The sequence below is a fragment of the Acanthopagrus latus genome, chromosome 8, assembly GCF_904848185.1.
Source record: "Acanthopagrus latus isolate v.2019 chromosome 8, fAcaLat1.1, whole genome shotgun sequence".
In the NCBI taxonomy this organism is placed as follows: Eukaryota; Metazoa; Chordata; class Actinopteri; order Spariformes; family Sparidae; genus Acanthopagrus; species Acanthopagrus latus.
Genome location: NC_051046.1, coordinates 24,710,460 through 24,727,926, shown reverse-complemented (window position 1 = coordinate 24,727,926; position 17,467 = coordinate 24,710,460). Strand labels below are relative to the sequence as shown.

At 39.3% G+C, this 17,467-nt stretch overlaps 1 protein-coding gene across 1 annotated transcript in view; it reads left to right on the top strand.

Moving 5' to 3' along the window:
- Positions 1-17,467, top strand: part of cpne2 (copine II) — a 52,560-nt gene that overhangs the window by 31,749 nt on the left and 3,344 nt on the right. Inside the window, exons 11-15 of the mRNA XM_037108211.1 lie at positions 2,152-2,285; positions 3,119-3,173; positions 3,651-3,702; positions 9,015-9,148; positions 15,555-15,791. Coding sequence (XP_036964106.1) covers positions 2,152-2,285; positions 3,119-3,173; positions 3,651-3,702; positions 9,015-9,148; positions 15,555-15,791 — 612 coding nt within the window. The remainder of the gene's footprint in view (positions 1-2,151; positions 2,286-3,118; positions 3,174-3,650; positions 3,703-9,014; positions 9,149-15,554; positions 15,792-17,467) is intronic.

The window sequence follows — 17,467 nt, the reverse complement described above, 5'->3', positions numbered from 1 at the left end:
TCTTGATCTGACTGACTGTCTGTTGTCATTTGTGTGAATTTGAATGCTTGAAGATCACTATAGTTACACACCATGGTTCCGCACAAATTGACTTTGTTGCAGCATGTGAAACCATTGATTTGAGCGATTCCATTGGAATTACATTAATTCAGTGAGTAATGTCACTGTTACACCACTGTGGTCAAAGTTGTGAAAATACACAGTACGAAGCTTCTTTGGAAAAGAGCTGCAGTTTGAGTATGAAGAAAAATCTGTGACTGAGCAACCAGCATTGAAACATGTTTAAAAAGGAAACCAATCCTGTTCAACATACCTTGTGTTGTGATAAACCTTTTTTTACTGTAGGGATGCAAACAATTGTTTTCCATACCATAAATATACAAATTATTATATTGATTAATCAGTTAATCATTTTGTTTGTAAATCTCAAGAAAACAGCAAAAAATGCCCATTACATGACAAAGGGGGCATCATTAAAATGTTTTGTTTTGTTGACCAACAGTCCAAAAACCCAACTGAACTTTAAAGTATTAAACTTACTATGATGTAAGACATAGAAATGCAACAAAAATGCCCATATATGAACCTGGCTCAATCAATTTTGGTAATTCCTTTCTTAAAAAAATAAAAATGATTATCAAAATAGTTGCTGTTAATTTTCTTTGTAATAAATGATTAATTTCTTCTGTAAGATATAACTTTCCAACTGCTCCTTAGTTTTAACTTTGCTCTAAAGGTTCATGACAAAATAATCAGCTCTCCTTTACGCCATTACATTGTTCAATTTCCAGAAATGAACTGTGATCACAGGGGGAAAGATTTGTTCACTTGGTGCCCTGAACCTAGAGTGGTATGCTGTATTGTTTTTTTTTCACACGTTATTCCAGGACACACATGCTCACACAGATACAAAATACCCAACAGCACCCTAATTCTGTCACCATGCATCTCTGTGTCCGTCACTCCGACCGCTCCTGCTGAGCTTCATGCTCCATCCTGTCTCTTCCTACCCTCATTTGCCCAATTTTATCTATTGTACTCACACATCCGCCACCTTTGCGCTTCTACATGTTTCTCTTCCCAGGGTCATTGTCCCCATTGATCCAGGCCATTGTTGTCTTATAACAGTGCAGACAAAGAGAGAAAAAAGACGATGGTTTGCACTGTCTTTAAGCTGATAGGAGGGAGGTGGAGTTTCTGCATCGGATTCTTGTCAGCGCACAAACCACTCTTCACAGCCTGAGGAAAAGCTTGTCACTCTTAATCTCATATTATGTGAGGCTGTGTGTCTCTGCCTGTGTGTGTGTGTGCCTTTGTACTTTGGGTACATGTGTTCAAAGCATCTGTGTGCTCATATTTGTATATACTGTATGTCATCACAATGTCACCCTGTGGTCATCTGTGTTAAAAATATGCCTCTGTGGCTTCAGGGCCATTATGTCTTTTTTAGACACGGCTGTGCTAGAGTATTTCTTTTACCTGTCCTCAGTTGAAAACCTTGTATGTCCAAGAATGACAACATACAAATGAATTCCTTGCAAGATGAATTTCATGTTGTAATTTCATATATGAAATATATAATGTTAATAATTTTAGTTTAAAATATTTAATTAATTAGGATTATTCACATATCAGCTCTCAATTTTTGTGATACAAAAAAGCAGTGTTCAGCTGCGTTATGAAGCTGAAAAATTAATCACATTATCCATCAAATCATATAAATTGGCTCACATGTGATGAGTTTATCATCTTAAAAATCAGATTGTTGATGCTCCCGTTCTCAGTAACAAGATGCTCCAGCTCAGAGGCTGTTTTCAAAACTTAACAGCAACTCAATTTTTATCTCTTTTCCCTTTAGACCTGCACTTCACATTGTGTAATGTCACTGAATGGCAGAAATACAGACAAACATGTCATGTGTGAACCTTGTATTTTGTTATCTTATTAGGCCTCAACAGTCAATTTATGTTTTCAATGAGTTATCAAGGTGTTCTTCTTGAAAATGTTAACAATAATAAAGCAACTGTCTGTACCAAACGTGCAGGAAAACCACTAATATGATGCAAGTATAGCTTATATGCATACAAAGCTTAACAACATTGCAGGTTCCTCAGCTTACCTTGAATTTTTGCCTTTTCTATTTCACCATAGGTTGGTATAGACTTCACAGCATCTAATGGGAACCCTCGAGAGCCGTCCTCCCTTCACTACATTAACCCACTGGGCAGCAACGAGTACCTTGCTGCCATTTTAGCAGTGGGACAAATCATACAGGACTATGATACGTAAGTGTCTGATGCTTCTTGGTTGTTGCTGTGCTGGATGGGCAAATGTTATAATCTGCATTTATTTTCAAATAGAACATTAAGTGGTGAGGTAGGTTGGGTTGTTGTTTGAGTGTTTGTTTTTTTAAATTGAAAAGATCACATCAACTGATAGCTCTAGATGGACCACATGAGAAAGACAATGATTTGTCTTACAGTGTCTCTACAAACACCAAAGTGAATTCATTCAGCAGTGGAAATGAAGTTAACAGTGAGAGAAATGGTTTCTCCTCTATCATTTCCATGAACATCACTACGGGATTTGGCCAAAATTTAAACTAGTTAATCGTTTTTTTAAACTAAAATGTAAAAATCACCCTAATATACACCTTAATCCCATCTACCCATTACCACTGTATAAAGCTTTAACATGGGTGTCAGCGGTGCACAGCAACACACACAGCCATCTATTTTATATTTGAAAGATTTTCAGAGTAAAGTTTGTGTCACTGAAACATACTGAACACCAAATATACCACATACATTTGAATGCCATTCTTGAGATCATTTAACTTAACTCCTCTCTCTTAACAATTATTTAGTGTCATGGAAATCACTATAAGTCAAAAAGACAATACCCTCAGAAAAAGGGGGGCTTCTTCTTTCAGTGAGAAGCTATTTCATGATAATGCTTTAATTTTCTACTAGCTCACAGCATGTTGCTCTGTAAACATCCTTGTTAAACAGGTAACTGGATTCCCACTGCTGTCTAAATCCAGCTTGTTGAATTTGGATGGAGGAAAAAAAAAAGGTTTAACTAACGTTCCAATCTGTTGTCATGGTTTCCTCCTCAGCGACAAAATGTTTCCTGCTCTGGGATTTGGAGCCCAACTCCCACCAGACTGGAAGGTATGTGTCTACTGGGTGGTGGTGCTGGTGTTGATGTTGTTGTTATTGTTTCATGTATGTGCATATGTGTTGTGGACACAGATATATGTTATATGTATGTATGTGAAGGACAACAAGAGAAAAAGGGGGAGTTGTTGTAGGCAAACTTACAGTTAAAGCAAGCCCTGTATACTACATGCATTTTACACACAGACACACAGATAAAACTGTAAGCATTATACATGCATATTCACATGATTACGCAACTGTCAACCCATCTGTGTTGCCATGGCACTGAGCTGATGAAAAGGACAAAGGAGAGAAAGCGGTGAACAGAGGGAGAGAGAGGGAGAAGGAGAGAGAGAGAGGGACAGAGGGAGAGGGAGAGGGTGGGAGGGAGAAAGTGTGGGAGAAATGGACATTATTCACAACAATATTTTACAGTGTAGTCAAGGATTAATATCTTGTTTATTCTTTGTGTTTTTCGTGTCTCCTAAGGTGTCACATGAATTTGCCATCAATTTTAACCCCACCAACCCGTTCTGTTCAGGTGAGTCAAACCAATGACCATCCATCAACCCTTGAAAATACTGTATTATAGAGCTTATACTTGTTTTCTAAGGTAAACATATACATTTTGTAGTTAATCCACCAAAATATATACAAAGTTGGACAGTTCACATTGGAACAAGTAATGTAATGGTCACTTAAACGATCTCAACTCAAGCATTTCTGACCTGGAATAGCTTTTTACTACTGTTCATACAGTATATGCAAATATTTAAAGGGCAGTGTTGTCCAATATATATCTTTATTGAAATTAGTGCTGGGCGGTGTGACCAAAAATGTATATGACGGTATTTTTCAATGTTCTAAAGGTTTCACGGTATATGAGTTTTTTTTTTTCTTTCATGCATAATCAGGTGTTCACAGCATTTTCTACTGGTTGAGAGAGGAATTCCTTCTCTCCCAAAAAGCCGCCCATATTCTCGCCTCCTCAGTCAAACACACGCAGATTTTAAATCCCCACTACTAAAGGAAGCGTGCAGCGGAGCGCCTCGCATTAGCTGCCTCAAGCAACAGACAATTAACAGGAAGCAGAACGAATTTGTCTTCAAAATAAGAGCTTTACATTGCACCCCACTGGAGTTTAGAGCTGGGTTCCTAACCGTTAGTAGCTTGCCGCTACAACAACAAGCTGACAGCTACCGAGGCAGAGGAGACGCTAGCATCTTCCGGATCTCAGCGGCTTTCCAGTTGCTCATCTTGACATCTGCTGATGAAGTCATGAAGTGCAATGTCTATCCTATCTTCACCATAACGTAACACCAGTGCACTACTGTTTACCCTCACCACGCCTTGTAGTTACACCATGCCTGTTTAGAAGCGCAACATTGAAAAGGGTCCGATCTGAAACAGTGTTGCGTAGCTTAGCATTCCGAACGTTGTGTAATCAAATACACTGGTGTGGCGGTATAATAAAAATCCATAACATAATGAAAATATACACTGGTATTCGGTGTGAACCGGTATACTGCCCAGCACTAATTGAAACTCTCATTAATGTGAACCATTGCAATAGTGATTGTGATAATAATACAAACTAAGTGGACTCTGCTGAGCCATTATCAAGAACCAGCTGAACCTGTGTCTGCTCTGATGCACTCAGCATGCTGACTTGTTTTTTGTTTACAACTCCATTCCACTTATAATAACATCAGCTGAACAACACGGTCGCTTATCTGAACTTACAGGTTTTTGTCCTCTTTGTGGCCTGTCTTCTGCCAGCAAGCTGTATTAAAAGATAGGAGTTGCTTAGCTGTTTCTGTCCCCATCAAAATGTAAAACACGATGCAATATGTTTACAGTGACACTGTCAGGCACATATTGAAATAAGACTACACTAACAAAAGGATTGTCACCACTGCCTCAGAGACTGAGACAGACTTCTAGTTCAATGAAAAGGATAGTAGATTATAGTTACATTATTTCTAGAAACATCCAGGCTGAAGGCTGCCATTTTGACTATTTGGATGGTACAGGGAATGCAATAGAAACAGAATGGGGTGTTCTTCAGTTTTACAAGAACGCAGGACAACCAATAAAATAAATAGACATGCCATCTTCAGATCATGTGACAACAGCAGGTGCTGCACTCCTCTATGAGTGTCTTGCTGACTCTTAGTAAATAACACCTTCACACTTCACCTACACTCTCAAGTGAGGGCGTTTGTCTAAATCGGCAGTGTGAACACCAGCGCACACTATGACACCAAACAGTTGCTCCTGACAATTCAGACCAGTGAACGATCCAGATAATTGATTGTGAAGCTTTTATGGATGAGAGGCAAAACATCTTCCAAAATTTTACAGCAAGTCATATATCGTTTGAGCACCTTAACAAAATATATGATCTGGATGACAGAGTATCTTTACAAACATTCAATGATATGTCCCTCCTCTGTGAGGATTAAGTATGTTCAGGCTGCTCAAGATAGAAAGTTTGAGATTTCAAATTCTATTGTTAAATAGTGTCAAGCAAATATCAAGCTAGCAGATCGTGTCCAATAGTGTCTTCAGCCATAACAACTGCATAACCAGTCAGTCAGACAGACAGTTGATAGGTTTCTTCTGTCTCAACAAGCTTGCAGCAAAATTTGAGAGTCAGACATTTGAAGTTATTCATGGTTCCCAGAGGATGAATCATTATGACTCTGGTAATATCCTAAACCTTCCTCTTGTGCCAGCAGGTGGTTTGACAAATGTGACAACAACTATTGGATGGATTGCCTGCAATTTGAATAAACACATTTATGTCCCCCTTAAGATAAATTGTTTTCCCTCTAGAGCTAGTATCGTGTCAGAATCTGATTTTTTTCTGATTTATGACTGAATAGCTCTAAAACTAATGGCATTGCCTCAACTGTACTTTTGGGTAGTGCTAATTAACAAATGTTAGCTTTTTAACAAGTAGTCTCCAAGTAGTCTATAGCCCCTCATAGCTGCTAGCATGGCTGTGAAGTCTTGAAAAATGAGTGCTAGTCAACATACTCATTTCCCTCAGCACCATATTTAGTTGAATTTTACAAACTTAAAAAAAAAAAAATCAACTTGCACCTTGTTTCATAAACCACAAAGGAAGCACTTATTTTTTATTTATTTTTATTTATTTTTATTTATTTATAATTTGGTGCAATCTGATCTCTGAAGGCAGCATTAGCATTTTAAGATGCAAATGTGTTTATTGACAAATGCAAATGACTTGAGCACCAACTACTGGGAGCACAACTGTGACACTCAGAATGCTTTTATGAAACACATATTTTAGCCTTACAGAGGCAGAGAGGTTATGCTAAATAAAAGCATTTATTCTCAGCCCTCAAATGAAGAAGACCTGTGTCAGAACATGAAGTAATGTGTGCTTCTTAAGAATAGATGTACGGCTTGTCTTTACTGAAACATTTCCCTCAATAAACAACCCTTTCTTTGGAAAATCAGAAGATGTACTGCTTCTCTACAAAGTATAAGAGAGCTCATTTTGTTTCCTTGAAAAAGGCCACAACAGCCTCCAGTGCACTCTGGAATGAAAAGATGTTTAGGACCAAAGAAAAAAAAGCTGATTCGATTACTATGGCTGCTATATAAAACCTTTTTATACTGTATACAGTGCAATATGCAACCATCCTCACAAGGGGTTAGCAATGCATTTGAGAACCAAATGGCTGTTTGTTCTTATCCATTGCTATGCAGTTGAGTGTTTGTTTATTTTTTACTTTATCCAGTTGGCTCATTACATATCAACTCACCAAGGTACTCCCATTTCATGACATAGGTTTTCTAAAAAAAAAATAATCATGTTAATTGTCATCTTAATGGGAACCTGCAAAATGCTATAACTGTACATCAAATACTTATATAGGTATGAAATTTGGTTTTGGCCCTCAGAGCAAAATTTTTGTGATTCTTTGTGTGTATATTTAAAACTTCACTAATTGCTTTTTTCAGTTGATTAGATCGAAATTTGTACTTATTGTATATCCAAGAAGCCCTCGGGAAAGTTGGCAATATCCCTGACCTAATTGCAATGTAGCTCACAATCGAGGAGGCCTTGCTGTTGGCATTTTGCACTTAAGGATAAAATGATCGTAGCACCTTATTTAGAGACTCTACACTACAGTTAAACAAGTCTGACGACATATTTTTCTCCTCTAGCCAGTGTTTTAAAACTGATATGGCCCATACTGTTCTCTTTTTGGTGTTCAGTTCACGTTGATCCTCTTCTTTTTTATCAATGTCTCTGTCATCCAAAACTTTGTGCCATCTCGCTTCTCCCTCTTCTCTGCTTTCCTCTCTTTTTCTTTTCTTGACCCGTGACGACAACTCAGCCTTTAGCCAAGAGTTGAAATCACCATCTTTTCCAAAAATATTAAAATTAATTTGAAACTCATCCATACTAGTGGCCTAGGAGTACGTTTTTCTGATATGAAGTAGGTAACAAATCAGCTGAGGTCTCTTAGCGACCGAACATGCTGGGGTGATAAGTGACTGGACTACTTGCGAAGCAGAGATTCAAGAACGCGGAGTGCTATGAAATATGTGAATCAGAGGAATATTTGACAGCAGTCAAATATGCTTAGCAATTATATTAATTTATTATACAAAAATAATTGACCACCGAACTTTGGGAAGGCCTATTCAAGTGAATGGAGCATTCTACAGCATTAAGAAGAGCTGTGTAACAAGATAACATAGTAACTGTAAGTGTCTTTGGCAACAAGGAGCGTCTGTCCTCCCGCCTGTCCTACCAACTGTCCTACCGACTCCTTGTCACATTTCTGCCCGAGAAACAGCGTCTGTCACCGGCATAAAAACTTTTACTCACCAAGTGTTTACAATGAAAAAAAATCTCCACGAAGCCCTGCCCCCCAGACCGAGACTTCAGTGAACTTTCCCCCAGAAAACAGCCTCCGTCCCCACGAGTGACAGAGTCAAACAGTGACCTGTTCACTGATGGCGATTGTGTAATTATGTATTTCAGCGCGAAAAATGTAACAGGATGTTTGGTGGGTCAGGATCTCAATCACAACACATAATAACAGCATCCATATGATTATAACTTATCTGTGGATTTAGATTGACAGGGGGACACTGGGGAAACACCTTGAAAACACACAGACGTCATCATCGAGACGTGTACCGTCACGTCTCTTTAGGAGCTGCAGTGCCGGCTTTCTGTGTGAATTACACAGCAGTTCGTCTTAACTTCAGCAGTGCTTCGCTCTGTGTGAACAACCAATGGTGGAGAATTGGCGAACCACTGCTGTGGTATTAATGCGTCTTCTCCTGTGTGAAAGGGGCTACTTATATCTCAGAGGGGTGGATCTGGACTGGAAGTTGTGTTGTGATTCTGCCCTCTCACACCGTGAGACAGGTGTGTGGATCTGAGTGTCGCGATTTCAGTTTCGATATGTGTATCATTGTAGCCCTAACATTTTTATATAATTTCCTTAAAAACTTTAAATACTTCACAGCTCCCTTAAAGAAACAGAAAGATCTGCGAGTCGCTGAGACAGGAGGTTTGTGTGAACAAATTGGCTGGTTGAATAAGCTGATTGGAGTCTAAAAGAGCTGAGAAACAATGATATGTGCTCATGAGCTTCTGGCCCTCTGAAAATGTCTCATTTGAGTTGGGAGATATGCTCAACTGCAATTTTCTTTTAAATATGTGACCCAGCTTTTGTTACCCCTTATCACAAACCTTCTTTCCTCCTCCGCTTTCTATTTCTTGCCTGCCCACAGCATTTCTCACCCGTCTTTGAATTAGAATGTGTTGAAATTTAAATCCTTTCTCTCTGTCTGTAGGTGTGGAAGGGATTGCCCAGGCCTACTCCGCCTGTCTGCCTCACATTCGATTCTACGGCCCAACAAACTTTGCTCCAATCATAAGCCATGTAGCACGTTTTGCTGCCCAGGCACTTCAACAAGAGAAAGCAGCGGTAGGTGACAACAACAACTTATCTGTTTGTCTGCCTTTCCATGTTTTATTTGTTCTTCAGTAAAACTTGTACAATGGAGAAGAGAAGAGAGAGACAGGGTTAATACAGTGTGTAAAACGTGCAAATACATCAGCTGCAGGGTTGTACCAGACTCAGAATTTTGTCAGATGAATCTGATTTGGCTGTTCAATACAAAGACTTGACTTTGAACTTTTTTTATGTACATTATCTGGCATCAGAAAATTCATTGGCGTGAGTTTCAAAGATATCTTCGACCACATTAGCAGAGTCAAATGCAATGGAATTGCAGCACCATATTTTGGAGCATTTACAAATCTATAAAAGGCAGCTGCATATGATGCAAGATTAGAATTGCTGTCTATTTCAATTGCCAAAATGTAATTACACCATATGAATTAGTAGTAACAACTGTAGGATAGATTGTCACAATATTTGGTGAAGTCATTCGCGTTCCCCTCCAGATAAACTGTTTTAAATGTGATGATCCCACAATTTTTCTTTAGCGCCAAGAGATCAAGATTTCAATCAGTCCAATACTTGGGTTTTTGTCTGTGTGGAATAAGAAATTAACTTAGCTTATTTACTGTGACAGTGCACTTAGGCTGAGTGTGAGGCAATGTGTTTGATGTTAAGGACTTGACATCAGTACTTGGCTGCTTGCTAGGGGCAAGTGGACTCTGTATTTTGGCGAGTGAAATGCTTCATGCAGTTGTCTGATTGGGAAAAAAAATGTGATGTCTCATGTAAGTTTATCTGAAAATGAAGATTTTCATTTTTGAGATCCAACCTTGAACTGCTCAGTGTCTTTCTTGAGATATGTCTGACGCTGAATGTGTTAATGGATTATACATACATTTACTATGACTTCTTTCAGTCAGACAGTCCGCTTTACTTCTCACAGACTCACATGCCACCCAGTCTCAACAGTAAGTGGTAAAATAGCAGATCACAGCTGCGTACATAAAGATCTTTACTTTGTAGATCAGTTTAGATTAGATACCGGTACATCATAATTCTTAGGACCATATACATTTTCTACCATCCTGAAAGTGCACAGTTTTGGTTTAGTGTATATATCATCAGTTGCTCTTTATACTGAGCAAACACAGATGTTCAGAACAATCAAATGCAAAGCTTTTTTAGATATTCAGAATTGCCTCATCTAATCCATAGTTACAGAGCAATGTGCACACATCTCTTGACCTGTTTCTTTTCACAGTGTTATTGTTCCTTCTGTACTTGTTGCTCAAAGACGACTGCCGTTCTCCTCGATGAACACTGATTTGACAGCTCACACATCATTTAATGCTCCACCACCTCTTTCATTTCATCTCTTCACACGATTCTGTACCTTTGTCAGTGCTATCAAACAGCTCTTCAGGTTTACTTGATCCCTTCACTGATATCCTCTTTCATCATCCGATACATCACTTACTGTATTCTCTGCTTTCCAATCAGCCTGCATGATGAGGATAAACCCATTATCTGCCTTCATTAGCACTGAACCATTTTCCTTAAGCCTGTCCAGTAATATTTCCTTTTGTATCTCCATTCCTGCTGTCTGTTGGCTTTGTGTCAGTACATTCATATTTTTTCCTCTGAGCCAATGGGCCACCCCCTGTCGTCCTCTCTGCTTCTGTAATCCTAAGTGCACATCCCCACTAACACAAAGGTGTGATCATTCTGTAGAGCAGATTCCACCAATAAAACACAAAGATACCACTAAATAATATATTTCACTCATCAATCGTACAGTAGGAGGACAGTCAGAAGTGACTTCCTGTCGGGGCAGAGTGTACTCATAATTTATCTTCTCTGTTTGGCATGGCAATGTGCATTTGTTGGCCTTGAGTCATGGCAGGGAGGAGTGTGACAGACTGGAGTGACAACTTCTGTCCTTTCCTCTTCCATCTCACACCTCTCTTCAGCTGAGACACTGACCAGGCATTTCACACATTTTTGGGCTTAAAAGCCTGACATGGAAGCACTCTCCATCTCATTTTCTCCTGTTCTGTGTCACCTTATCTGTAGTTCTCCTGCTCTCCTGCATCTCCTTATATGCTGGCAGCAAGGCTCAGAGGGATGACATTGTGGGTCAGTCGGTCCATTGCTTTGGTTATCTTGACAACTACCAGGTCTTGAAATTTGATACAGACAGACATGGTCCGCAGAGAGTGCATCTTAATAACTCTTGTGACCCCCGATTTTTCTCTCAGCACCACCATGAGGTTGATGTTTTTGTTTTTTAAATGAAATGTCCCAACAACTGTATGGATTGCTGTAGGTTTGGTACACACATTAATGCCCCCCTCAGGATGAATTGTGATCACTTTGGTGATCTGCTGACTTTTCCTCTAGCGCCTCTATGACATCAGTATACCGTACTTCCATCTGGTGAACCACTGGATTTGATACCTGAGGCAGTAACACATAAAATCCAAATTAAGTACAAGCCTAAGGCTGAGTCTCACACCCAAGACAGATATCTATTTTTGTAGTGTTGCTTGTTAGAAAGTCATACAGTAATCCTCGAGCTGCAATACAGTCTCGATCAGGGAGGACTCTGTTAATAATGAGCTGTTAATAAGAATTAACAATAACAGTGTCAAGAAAGAAAAAAACACTGTTATGCTCTTTAACTGTTATGACTTTAAAAGCAATCATTAGCTCCTCTCTCACAATGATTACGTTAATACAAGGCTTTAGTAGTATAGAGTGTTTCTTTACACCAACCAGCCACAGATTTGAAAGGACTGACAGGTGCCATCTCATTACACTGCAAGGTTGTGCTGGGAAACTTCTGGTCCTGGCATTCATATGGATTTTCCTTTGAGAACTCCCATCCGACTGCACATTGTTAGAGACCAAGTACACTGCTGCTGCTGGTCTAAATCTAAGGCCCATTCATTAAATGTTCCAAGTATTTCTTAATGAGGAATGTTCTTTTTATACTTTTTTCGTGCTTGTCTAATCACAGCCCTCACTTGCAGCCCCCACATCACACAGTCAAGCTGGTGTTGGGCTAACACACTAAATATCTGGCTTTCACATCTGTTTTTCATTGTTATTTGCATAAAAATATGGGCTCTTTTCACATTGGCTATACAGAAGTCTCAAATGAGCAATGTTTGGCTTGGCTGCTAAGAGATTATTTAAAGCACAACTAAATCACAGCAAACTCAGAGCTGGCCGTGTAAAATGAACAGAACTAGTCACTCCATCACCAACGAAACAATATTTGGATAAATAGCTCATTGTGCAACTGAGGGAAGCTTCTTCCTGGATGACTGATTGACTGACTGAGGTGCATCCGGATGTTTTGATTGTAATGTTTCAGACTATGTGACTTCACTGAACCTTAAACAAGAAAAGTATTGGAAGAAACACAGGACACAAAAATTAAGCTGAAAAAAAAAAATGTAATCGCAGTTTGGGTAAGTGCATAATCCAAATTGCAAGAAGCTGCAATTTTTTGATAAAGGTAAAACAAAAGGTGACAAATAAGCATCATAATGAAGCAGTGTAGTGCTGCAGAGATGTTCTGTCCTATAAATCTTGTTCTCCAGATGCAAAAAAACATGTTTGTTTGGTTTAGACCCCAACAAATGTCACATTGTTAAGACGTCAGTAGTTTGTGAAAATTATGACAAAATAATTATCATTCTTACTAATCCTGAATCATATTGCAATCACTATATCTGTCAAAAATAATTGCAATATGATTTTTTTTACCATGTTGTGTAGCTCTAGGAATGACAGTACCTCTGAGGCTCAGTGCGATGTTCTCACTGGGATCACTCATAGACACAAACTTTCAACAAATCCTTCATGTCCCCCTCTCGTATGTATCCAGTGGCATATCTCCTGCCTAAATCTGAAGCGAGTGCAGTAGCTGGGTATCATTATGCTCCCACAGTGCTTTTTGTCCCTAATTGTACCCTGTCACCCTGCAGAGAACAAATACATGAGAGAAATGCACAAAGGATCGTACATCTGTGCGTTGTGTGTCACAAGCCTTTTGTTTCTGTAAGGAAATGATTGCAGACCCTTTTCTTGTTTGATATTACAGTGAGTTCAAACAGGGGTGGAACATGGGAAGGAGTAACAGACAATGAGATGTGACAGCCGCAGCAGAAGTGTGTGTGGACCACATACTGGGGTACGGGTTAGACTGGTGTCGGTGTGTGTTGGGGTAAGTGGGTGGGTAGGTTGTAGGCTGCACAAATCGGCTGCTGCTCTGTGCTCAGTGTTCTTGTTCCTCAGATAATGAGAGAACCTGCGACCAGACTCTGTGACTGTACGAACACACTCCTGCTACTGACACACACACACACATTCACAGGCTGCAGGCTAGTGTAGTTTGTGCGTGTCCCAGTGTGTGAGCGACCCTGTCTGTCTGTGTGATAATGATTCTCTAATGAGCGCTGCTGTTAGCACATTAAAGAGACAGGCTTCAGAGCCCTCCCTGCGCGCGCGCGTGTGTGTGTAGCATGGAAGTGCGATTTTGTTCAGAGTAAAGTCAGTGTGTGTCTTGTCTTCATGTTGTCTGTTCTTATCATAGGATAACCGATCACATTCTAGTACACGGGAGAGATGCACATTCCTTGGGTTGTGTGTGTTTCAATGTGCCTGTATATGATCTGCCTTACATCAGACCACAAGGCCAGTTTTAATAACATATGGCTTCATGAGAACTCAAACAGCAGAGCCTTTTTTCTTTCAAATGTGACTGTATAACCATTTGCTATAAATGGTCAATTCCTTATTGCTTCAGTGTCTGAGTGATTAGGCATTTAAATGTATCGTAATAATAAATTAATATCATTTGTAGGCTATATTGCGATTCATGATATATTTCTCAATTTTTAAATCTCCTCAATTGTACTTCATAAATGTCCTCTTTTATAACTAAATTTAACCATTTATTACAGATCTCAATCAGATTTCAAATTCACTTTAACCAGTTTTCTGGCAATATATGTCTTGACATATCACAACACCCAAATCAATAACCACATATAACACAATATATAGTATCATATCATGATCACAATATGATTTCAACATATTACCTTCATACCTTTATTGATTGACATTACCTGTTGCAGAATGCTTTACAGTGGTCATTATAGCTATGTGGCTGCTAACATCCAATCATATTCGAGTCAGAATCAATCCATCAATTGGCTGATATTCTAGCTTAATATCAGCCTCACAGATATATCGATATCAGCGTATACGTTGTCCAATATGTGCTGACATGAAAATGTAATTTTTAGAGATTATAATGCAAAAATAGTTGCTTGGGGTAGTTTATCATTCATAAATTCCCAGTGAATTTTACTGTTTCAGTGCACTGTTGTCAATTTAGACAGTTTAAACAGTGAAATATCTTGTATCCATCAGATAACTGTCACAAGTATTTGATAATCATATTTGAGCAATCATTGCAATAAATGTGTGTATATTGGCCGATATGTAGACATATTTACATTGATATTTTGTATGTTGGGTATGAAGCGCCTGCATTCTGACACGACACAGCTTACTCAGTGATTACATTATACCCTCCAGCACCCCAACCTTCTAATGTAGTGTTAGATTTTAGCTAAGTATATTTCACTGACAGGACATGGAGCCCTGAAAGTGCTTTACTTGTCATTTTTATGTTTTTTGTAAATAAAGAAAGATGAGACGTGCCTAGTATAAATTCACCCTTTTAATAAGATTACACAAAAGCAAATTTTTATTGTGATCCGATACTTACCACTTGTACTCCTAATGCATTCATTATGTTCCTCCACTCATTTATTCTGGGTTGTTATTTAGGTTGTAGGTAAGTTTACAGAAAAAAGAAAAAACATGAACACAAATCAGTTACAACATCCTACAAGATATCTCAGTCAGTGCCAAAGTCGATGCCATTTCCCTCCTGATTCACTAAACTGTTTGTTCTTCCTTTCCTTTTTTTTCTCTTCCTGTTTTTTTTTTCCCATCATTTTCCCAGGAGCAGATGGTGTGCTCTGCCATGTGAATGGAGCCCAACTTGCTGTAGTGCAGAAAAGCTTTCATTCTGTTTACTATTTTTCTCTCCCCAGTGCAGTGTTGTCCGGCTCCTGTCGTCACTATCACTCTCTTAAAAGTTCAGTTGCTGTGTTTTTCATTTCCCTGTAGTCTCTGTCTTTGTAGTAATAGTACTAAACCCTCTCTTTTTCTTCAACATGACATGTCTCTTTTTTTTGTTGAACTCAACAGAGATTCCAGATTTAGCAATAACATGACATAAAAATGTGATTTCTCATCTCCTTTTGTGTCTTCTCTCCCTACTTCCCCTCATTCCCTCTCCACAACTCTTCCCTTCTACCATCACCCTTCCCATCTGCAGCAGTACTTCACACTCCTCATTATTACAGACGGTGTCATCAGTGATATGGACGAGACGCGTGATGCCATCGTACAGGCGTCAAAGCTTCCCATGTCCATCATCATCATTGGTGTGGGCAACGCAGATTTTGCTGCTATGGAGTTTTTAGATGGAGATGCCAGCGTTTTGAGGTCCAGCACAGGAGAGGAGGCTGTTCGAGACATCGTGCAGTTCGTCCCTTTCAGAGATTTCCGTAATGTGAGTATTGGTCTCAGGCTGTTCAAAAATGACAGCCATGGGGATGATATGGAGCCTGCATGCACTCCAAAACAGAAAGTAAAACGAAACTGGACTTAGTACTAAATGGTACAGACCAAGGAAGAATTTAAATTGGTGCCAGTAAGGTTGGTAAGTTTGTGACTTCCAATTATTTTGATTTGCTTTTGAATTCTGCTATGTAGCAAAACCAAGTTTAGCAAGAACATAATTGCAAGTGTACTATACAGTGCTTAAAATATACGGACACAGAAAAAGTACTGATAAGTGCTGAGTCTGAGTCGTAGGTATCCCTGTTCTCTTGTTTGGGTTGTGCACTCCTAAAAACACACTGAATACAGCAGTTACAGCAGCTGTGTGGACATTCATTGATCATTATTTGGTTCTTTTGCAGTTTGATAGGTGATCTATCCCGCATTGCTTCGAAAGATGCTTCTATAGCACAGCAGTATTCTGTGATGATTCTATCAATAGAAATGAATAGGTATACAGGAAAGAGTCACTTAAAATGAAAATGTATGGTAAACAGCAGCATTCTCCTTTACAGCTGAAAAGATGGCACTGTGCACTACGCGCATGGTTTGTGATTTTACCTTGCCAACGAAAATACACACCACAGTCATAATGTATTCATGTTGTGGGGCAGTTAGCTCTGAAAATAAATAAACTTTAAATAAACGTATCTTTTATCTCTTTTTATTGAAAAACATGGGGTCTGACCAATAACTGGGAAACAATCAGTCTTGTCAATAGCCTGATGTAAGAAATCTTGTTCGCTGCTTAAGTAGGCCGACTCCTTGTATGGACCTAGCTGCAGAGATGATTTCTAGTCCCTCTTGAGTGAGCCATTAATGCTTTCTAGAGATGGTTTGATTTCCCAAACGGAATAATACCTAATAACCTTGTTATAACTAATATAGCTGGCAACTAGTTTGCCTTAAAAGCATAAAACATGTCAACAATGTATCTGCAGTTTATTTCTGCTGGCCAGAAGATTGGTTATTGCATGTTCATGTTTAAAACATGTGTGGACTGTTCCTTTAGAAGCTGTGGAATGTCTTTAGTGGACCAGTGCTGAACAAGAATATATTCAGATATTCGTAAAGTACACATCGTCTCTTTGCATAGAGGCAGTTTGTGGTGAATCATCGACCAGGTTTAGCAGCTCTTGGTGACGTCTGACGTCTTTCACTCACTATTTGCTGAGATGCCAATTAAGCTACCGTTTTGACTTGCTGATGTGATTTGCAGTGCCACTTTGACTCCATCTTAGTTCTTTGCAGAGTCTTTACCTAATGACATGATGTCATGCTGTCTGAGTGTGAATGTGTTACCTAATGGCAGCCTGTTGCTACTCAGACTGTAGCTGCTCACACACTGCACACATACGGAGTGTGTTAGCTGAGGAGCGCTGCCTGCTTATCTCTGGCTTGACAGAGACACTGCGTGTGTGTGTGTGTGTGCGTGGTGCGCAGTGTTGACTGTACATGTTAACAAGTGTTAATGTGAGTGTCTCATGAGCACATGGACTAATTTGTGTGTGTGCACATTTGTAGGCTGTGTACCGGAGGCATTTTTGGCCATTTTTGTAAACTGTGTGTGTGTGGGTGTGTGTGTGGGCTGATGGTGGGTGAACTGACTTCCTCTGTAGTGGGAGG